Source organism: Pteropus vampyrus, unplaced genomic scaffold (genome assembly GCF_000151845.1).
Source record: "Pteropus vampyrus isolate Shadow unplaced genomic scaffold, Pvam_2.0 Scaffold429, whole genome shotgun sequence".
Taxonomy (NCBI): Eukaryota; Metazoa; Chordata; class Mammalia; order Chiroptera; family Pteropodidae; genus Pteropus; species Pteropus vampyrus.
Window position 1 is genome coordinate 85896 of NW_011889210.1, and position 7919 is coordinate 93814.

Here is a 7919-nt window from a genome sequence, read left to right on the forward strand (position 1 = left end):
TTATTTAGCAGAAAAGAATTGACTATCCAATGAACAAACTGGAAAAACATAACTTCAAAATGGAAATAACAGGAGTCACAATAAACAGCTCAAAAAAACCAATATCAAAATAGGCTGATTAACTAAAGTTAATGGTTTTGCATTGTTATGGATTTCGATCATCTGTGTGTCCCGTCACCACAGATAATCAGATACCATGTGCAACAGAAAATCCTATCTGGGGCCGCTGAGGGTGCCGGCAGGAGGCGTCACAGATGGTGGCGGCCACACGCTGAGTCCGCGGAGAGGCCCACCGCCAACCTCACCAGTCCAGCTTCAGGTCCGCCTTGCTCCACACGTACTTTCCTCCTCGCTTCAGAAACATCTTTTCATCGAATCCACTGAATTTTATGGCTTCTTCCACTCCGATGTCCAGGATGGACTTGGAGGGGTCCTTCCGCCCGTTCCTACAGTTTAGGAAGCGCATCTAGAAAATTCGGAAATTGGGATATTTTTGTATAAGTTATCCTGTAAAACTCAATTGGGGGGCTTAATCCAAAATGACTGTTGCTATTCCAATCATTTCGACAAGTGTTTATTGAGAGCTGTGGGCCAGATGTTGTACCGAGCATGCAGAACTCCTCGGACTCCATCTCTCGACTCCCCCCGCTCAGGCTGACCGAGATAAACACAGTACATCAGCTAAGTGTGCAATAAACAGAATCGTGGGTGTGCCACGGGAGGTGCGTGTCCCTCCATTGGGGGGGGCAGTGGTAATCAGGACAGGCTTTCAAAAAATGTGGACCTCTAAATGATGCTCTGGAATTGCAAGCTGCAGGGAACAGAATCATTAAAACCCAGAAGCAAGGAACAGTCGGTGCGTCTGGGTGACGCTGTTGGAAAGTGAACCGCGTGTGCATGAATCTATGAGTGTAAAGGTCGACCAAAAAGTTCTTTAGAGAAGGGCAGAGAGGAGGGTAAGGAAGGAGCTGCAGAGGCCGAGGCGCCAGCTCGAGGAGAGACTTATAAGCGCAGTCGAGGGTTGTGTTTTTACCCTTGGCCATCCGCCGTATCCGCAGGCATGAGGCCTGCACACTTCCATAACCTTCCGTCGGTACTGAGCATTTTGTAGATGCTCCAGCAACATTCGTGGAATCGAAATGTTCTTAAATTGCCAACAGCAAATTTTGACATCTGTTCCAACCGTGTGGAGACCACAGTTCGTTGAGGAACATCGGTCAAAATGTCCAGTTGTGAAAACCTGGATTCTGAAAAGTAAATTCTGTTTGCATTTACCTCTGTACCTCGATTCCACAAACCGAAACCTTGCCTTATCACCTTTTTCCTTATGACCCATAAAGAAAGCTCACATCGGCCACGACGAAGTGGCTGTGAAGTATCTTTGATGAACTTGAAAATAATATAAAACCACGACGAGCATTTCTCAAAACACCAAATCCAACTTAAATACTGAAGCCATGGCTCTCGTTGGAGTCCATTTCTTTAAAACGGGGCTTTGAATGGAATTATTTGTTCTGTGCTCGAGACAGCGGTGAAGGTTTGTGAATCTAAACGACAACAACAACAAGACAAAGGAGGAAAAGCGACGTGCTGCTCAGTGTCGAGAGAGCTGGCTTTTCCTCTTCCTTCGGAAGGCAGTGGGACAGGCAGAGTATCAGTGGCTTTTAGAAAGGGACTGTCACCTCTTCTCATCAAAGCCGAGGTTACAGTCAGAGGGAGAGCTGGCAGTCTCTGGGGTATTAACGTGTACTGTAAAGTGTGATATGAATGACTTCCCTCCAAAGCGTCCTGTTGCCAGAGAACCTGTAGCCCACGATGGCATAACGAAGGCCCCTGCTCTGTGCAATGTCGGCTTCAGTGTGGCATCCCCGGGTTAAGTGAACCACACAGGAGAAAGCGGCATTTGGAGGCAGCGCTAATACGAGGCCCAGGTTCAAGCTAATGCCCACCCAGGCGCTTAGCTCAGAACTTGACCCAGTGACATCAGGAGTCTATAAAGCTAACGCCTTTCAGCGCCCCTCAACACGTGACACGCGGGCCGAGAAGAACAAATACAGACTGGAGGGTTACGCTCAGAATCACGTGGCTCCAGCTGACCTCACGGCTGCTTTATTATTTTTAAGTGATCGTTTAAAAAATTCATTAAGCATACTCACGTATTCGTCCAGAATAAGGTAGGAATCTTTCATCTGCAAAGGAGACATGAAATACAAATTCAGTTTCGAGCGTACTTTTTGGAATGCGTGCCCGTGTGTTTTCCTGCCGTTCCTTCTGGATCAGCTTGAGCACCTTTGGGTGTGTGCCTCACAAGGTGGGCCGTCCCCACATGACCCGCATCCCGGAAGGGTGTTTGTGTCCCTTCAGAGTCCAACAGATTCTCACGGGCTAGATCCTCTGCCCCTTGACAAAGGGTCCAGTGTCGCTGTGTGTGTGTGTGGGTGGGGCGGGGAGGGGGGTCTGTTCTTTATTGTTCAGTATTCCCGGTGGCTCTGTCCACTTGGCACCCAATCCCTCCCCTTTCTCATGTTAGGTGACGAGAGATCCGCGCTCGTCTCCACGTCCACGGCACCACGTTTCCCCGTTACCCGGCGGTCACAGCTGGAGGGCACAGGGCCAACGGCGGACCCCAGCCCTGAGGCCGCCCCCCACACCTCCCCACGGCGCGCCCCTGAGCACCCGCAGCAGGACCAGTGGAAGGTGCCGGGGCGGATGGACAGCGCTCGCCATGCCCACCTTCTGGTTGGACTCGGGGACCAGGCAGGACACCTCTCTGTGGCGGTCCAGAAACGCTTTGAACTCCTCGTCGCTAATGACGAACCTCTCTGCTTCCCTCAGGGCGCCTTCTCCAGCATTCTCGCCCTCGATTATGAGGCACTGGAAGACCTGGAAAGCAAGTGTGCTGTTTGCTTCGCATCCTTTTTTTTTTTTTTAACCCCAAGCCTCATTTCTCCCCAGACCCGGCTTCGTCTCCTAAGAAAGAAGACTCCTTGACTAAGGAACATTCCAGAAAGACACTGCTCTGAAATTTAGAAAGCACAAACATTTCTAAAACGGAAACTGTAAAAACCAGCCGAGATTCTATTTGATCTAGTCTTATAATCTAATTTTTTAGACTACAAAATAACGGATATTCACTGAAGCTAATACGGGCCATACAAAAGTATCAAAATAAATAAATAAATAAATAAATAAACAAATCACTTGTAATCAAAATCAGAATTTTGAAAAGGCAGTTCCAGAGTTCAGGAGGCAAGTGGAAACCTGAGCAGAAGTTGAAAGATTGGGGCAAAAGTCATTCAATAGAGAATGAGAGACAAGGAGCCATGAGCTCTCGAAAGCCTTGATGGAGATGGAGATGGAGATGGAGGTGGAGATGAGAGAGAGACAGACAGACAGACAGACAGACAGACAGACAGACAGAGAGACACTGTTGGATCACAGCCTCTCCTCCTCCCATCATCCCTCTGTATTATTTTATTTATTTATTCATTTTTTCTAGACCCTCATAGGATCTAGATCATAGATCTTCTAGGCTGATATTCCACGCGTTTTGATATGTAACCAAAGTTCAGGTTCCACGTACCAATTTAAAATTTTTCAAAAGTATAATTTCTATTTTCCTGACCCATTCCACATATTGCAGAGTGACCTCAGGGACATAATATAATAATAACCCTTTCCCCCCATATCCGTCACTCTGTCCCGAATGCGCCCATGGGATTAAAACGCACTCCAGGCAGCCTTGGAAGGAAAAGGTTTCTCTGTGCAGCGAGCCTTCCCGCCTGGACGCGACTGCCTTCCCCAGACCTGACCCGCCTGTGGAAACCCGGCCTCTTGTTCAGAGCACAGCCAGATACCACTCGTACGTGAAAGCCTTCCAGGCACTCCGGCAGAACTGAGCACCTGATTCGCCTCCCCATGTCGTGCTAACACACACAGCCTTGCCCTGCATGAGTCTCCTGGCCTTTTTTCATTACTAGAATCAAGTTCTGCATCTTATCCTCAGTTTCATCCACTCTGAGGTCAGGCACAGGTTTTGGATGGCTACGTGACGATCGCCAGGGTAGCTTGTCAAGAATACATATTCATGCCAGCCCTCCTGCTAATGTCTGCCCCCTCCTAACCCCCACACCAGGGGGCCTATTCCAGCAAGATGGGTATGGAGTGAAGTCCAAGAAGGCGATTTTTAAACGGCTATCTGAGTTGATTCTGAAGAACAGCCAGGGGTAGGAAACTTTAATTTGCAATTACGTGCAAGCGTCTGCACGCTGCGGGTGCTACACCTAGAACCGGCTCGCGCGTCCTTGAACTTCGGACATCTCAGCAGCGGACAGCTGGGGCCAGCCCTCAATAATTCAGTGAGAAATGGATTCACAGGATTTACGAAGAATATCCACTTATTCTTAACCCAACAGTTTTAAGAAGAAATTCAGTCTCATTGTATTTCATAAATAAATACAGGTTAAGCTTTCTACGGACATATTCTTCAGACCATCCCAAGCACTTATTATATTTTCTGGCCTTTATCCTCACAATATTCCCCTTGGGAATCAGTTCCAGTTTTCAGAAGAGAAAATTGAGGCCAAAGGACTGGAAGTAGTTTAAAGTTTAACAGATAAGGGCAGGACCACAGACCCGGCCTCCCAGCTGGCCTCTGGGTTCAGAGTTCTCTGGACCCTTATCATTTGGACTCCGCCGAAGCCATTCTTTCTCTCGCTTTTGTTTGGTCTTACCCCCGGGTTAATTACAGTCCGCGAAAGCAGCGCCCTGAGCCTACCTTCCAGCGGACGGGGTTCAGCGCTTTAATGGGCTCCTTCATGTCCTCTCCCACGTTGAATCGATTAATGACCGAGTTGATTTTGAAGGCCACTCTATAATCGCGACACCATTTCCTCAGTTTCTGAAGGTTCTCCACGTGGTTTATTTTCCCTTGACCACGGCCAATAAGGACGTTGACTTGCTCGTCGAAGCTGTCACAGGAGATGGCGAGGATGTCCAAATATGCGCCTGAGGGAAGATGTTTATCGTGAAGCCTTTGTCCCAAGGACCATGCCCTTTCGGCCATTCCTATGTCCTTGTGATAAAACACATCTCGCTTGAATTTTTGCTTTAATTTTTTTAAAAAAAAACATTTTGCTTCATACCCACAAAACGCAGTGAAATGTACATTATACTTGGCACTCGTGTAAAATAATCTTGGGGAAAAAAAAACAAACACAGATACTTATACCAGACAGAGCATTTATCAATATATCTAAATGAGGCTTTTCTTGAATTGTCGCCTAAGGGTCAGGTAACTTCCAAGGCAGGCTGCTATTTTGGATCTATGGGCACTTAGAGCTTGACTGCTTTTCCCATCACATAAATACAATCGCTCGGCCGAAGAACCCTATGTTTTATTTACCACGCACACTGACATCTTTTATAAATTTGACTCATCATCCAAATATGTGCAGACATCCTGCGATATGTCGTGTGCAACTAACCGTACGAGATGCTGAAGAAGCCAAGATAATGTGAGTTTGGTGGAACCAAACTCACAGAACCCCCCCACACACACCCCCACCCCTCGCGACGCGGCAGACTGCGGGCTGTGATCAGAAAGCCCCGGTGAGAATGATCTGTCTCGGTCTCTATGTCATGGCTGTCTGTAATGTCGCCTCCTCTACGTTTCTCTTCGCTCCTTCGGTTTCCTCTGCTCCCTACGATCCACCTGTCCCCCAAGCATGGGCATTCGTCGCCACCTGGTAGCTCATTGCCAAGTCCTTGCAGGCGACCGGCTCTGAGCTTTCCTAGTTCTCGTGGCTACGCAGCCTTGACTGCAAAGTCAATTCTCAGAGTCAGTTCTCAATTCTCAAAACCACTCTCAAATGACAGAAACCGGGGATTCCAAAAGCAGCGAGAAGGACTGCTGTGGTCCATTTGCTTACTTTATATGAGGCTGATAAAAAATAAATAGCCGTGTAAGTGTTAAGCAAAAGAAAAAAATAAACATTGAGAGCAAACGAACAGTGAGGCCAGGGCTAAAGCCTCGCCCTCAGCACTGCTCTGTGCAGACTCGCAGGAGTTATTATGCTTCCTGATGTTTTCGTTATCTGTCTGGCCACACTTGTTTACCGAGAGCCTTCCAGAACTGAAACACTATTAACTTCGCGCACAGCTTGAAAAAAGATTAGAATAAGCCTGTTGGGTTCTCCTCTCTGCCGGCGCCCCACAGGCCTGGCCCGAGGCCCAGGATGGAAGGAGATAGAGCTACTTTCGACCACAGGAACGGGACGGCGAAGTGTCACGCGGGGAAGCCTACCGTAGCTCTTGAACCAGCGCTCGCGGACCAGGCTCCCGTTGCTGACGATGCTCACGCTGGGCAGACGAAGCTCCTCTTTGCAGAATTTCACCAGCTGGCCCAGGTATTCGCCTCGCTGGTGAAGGAAAGGTTCTCCGCCCGAAAAGTTGATCTTCTCCATACCTGGGAGGGGCGATAGAGACCTTTTCCCTTCTGTTTCTACAGTGCACACACATCCGTTATTATTTTAATGGCAAAAGTCATATGGTCTCAATGTAGCAGACGTGAAATAAAACTTCTCATTATCCTCGCCTCCTCTGACGCTGGTGCCCCGCCGACCCCCCTTTATGGGAATACCCTTGTATGGAATCCGGGGTGTCACCGGGACAAAAGCATCTCCTCAAAAGCATCTCCCGCTATTTTAAAATGGATGCCCTGTAACGTAAGGAATTAGTTACACAGATGATGCCACTGCTTAGAAGATGAGAGACGAGGTTTCTCAGAGAATTGTGAACACTGCCACCCCTGCCACCTAGAAGGAAAAGGACACTCGGCCCTGGGAACCCATTCTGCACTGTCCCGGGGTCCCCGCCCCCCTCTCTCTCATGCATGGGACGTCGCTTATCCTGGAATCCTTGACCCGCTCTGTCAATTTACTCCCTTATTTTGGAAAATTATCTTAGGAGTTTCCTGAAACAAAAACAAAAACAAAAACATAAATGAATCAAATTGAGGACTTGAAGATTTTCACATAGATTTGCGGTCAGTAGTTTGGCCTCGTTCTGGGTGAAATCGCTTCCCACTCTGAATTTTTGGAGCCTTGCTTATTGTCTTCTAGGATTTAATATTATTGTTCATAAGTTTGGTAACACTCTGAGAAATCATCTTTTTTTAAGTGTATGCATTTTTCTCTTATAGGAGCTTTCTTTCTAATGTCCTGAAATTTCAAGATGACGTGCTTGAGTGGAATCTGTCCCTATTCAAGGCCCTCGATCTCAAAACATGGCTTTTTCTGTTATGGGAATTTTTCTTATATAAGTCCCACCTCTTCTCAAATCTACTTCTTTTTTCTTCTGGGAAATTCTGATACTGGCGCGTGGGAGCTTCTGGATTTAAGCCCTATTTGCCTTCCTATTGTCTCTCCTGTTTTACCTTTTGTCCAATTTTCCTAAGACTTTACCTCTTAGACTTTCTATTAAAACTTTAATTTTAGAAATCCAGTTTTTAGTTCTCACAACTCTCCCATAATCCGATGCTTCCTTGTTCAGGATGCGTCTGATTTCCTACGCACCGTCCTCTTTCTCGGCCGCCCGTGATTTTTAATTACAGATGGTTTGAAGTTTTCGGTTTTCCATACCCTCCCTCCCTCTCGTTTGTTTTAGTGTCCGCCTTTTCCCTTGGTGTTTTGATGTGTCCCTTCATAGTCGAGTGAGGCACGAAAGAGATGGATGGCATTTCTGTGATCACAGAAGGGACCGGCCAGATGGTGGCCTTCTCCGGGCGGGGACAGTGAGGACAGCCGGTTTAGTCGCTGGATAATGCCCCGCATGCTGGTGTCCGGGCCTTTTCTCCGGGCCATTTTGTTTTCCTGGAGAAGATTCTTAACTCTTCTCCTCTGCCGTGTACACCAGCCGCC

At 47.7% G+C, this 7919-nt stretch overlaps 1 protein-coding gene across 1 annotated transcript; it reads right to left on the reverse strand.

The window, feature by feature from the left end:
* Nucleotides 1-25: 25 nt before the first annotated feature.
* On the reverse strand, nt 26-6657 carry RSAD2 (radical S-adenosyl methionine domain containing 2). Its single transcript, XM_011381090.2, has 5 exons — nt 6305-6657; nt 4778-5007; nt 2734-2883; nt 2157-2189; nt 26-466 (listed from the first exon to the last, which is right to left on the reverse strand). The coding sequence occupies exons 1-5, from the start codon at nt 6462-6464 to the stop codon at nt 302-304; spliced, it is 738 nt and encodes a 245-aa protein (XP_011379392.1). The 5' UTR covers nt 6465-6657; the 3' UTR covers nt 26-301.
* Between the last annotated feature and the right edge of the window lie 1262 nt (nt 6658-7919).

Bases quoted from the DNA above. Each gene is read 5' to 3' on its own strand.
- RSAD2 (XM_011381090.2), bottom strand. From the start codon at position 6,464: ATGGAGAAGATCAACTTTTCGGGCGGAGAACCTTTCCTTCACCAGCGA. The intron at 2,884-4,777 runs GTAGGCTCAGGG...CTTGCTTTCCAG, and splicing joins TGAACCCCGTCCGCTGGAAG to GTCTTCCAGTGCCTCATAAT. The intron at 467-2,156 runs GTGAGTATGCTT...CGAATTTTCTAG, and splicing joins ACCTTATTCTGGACGAATAC to ATGCGCTTCCTAAACTGTAG.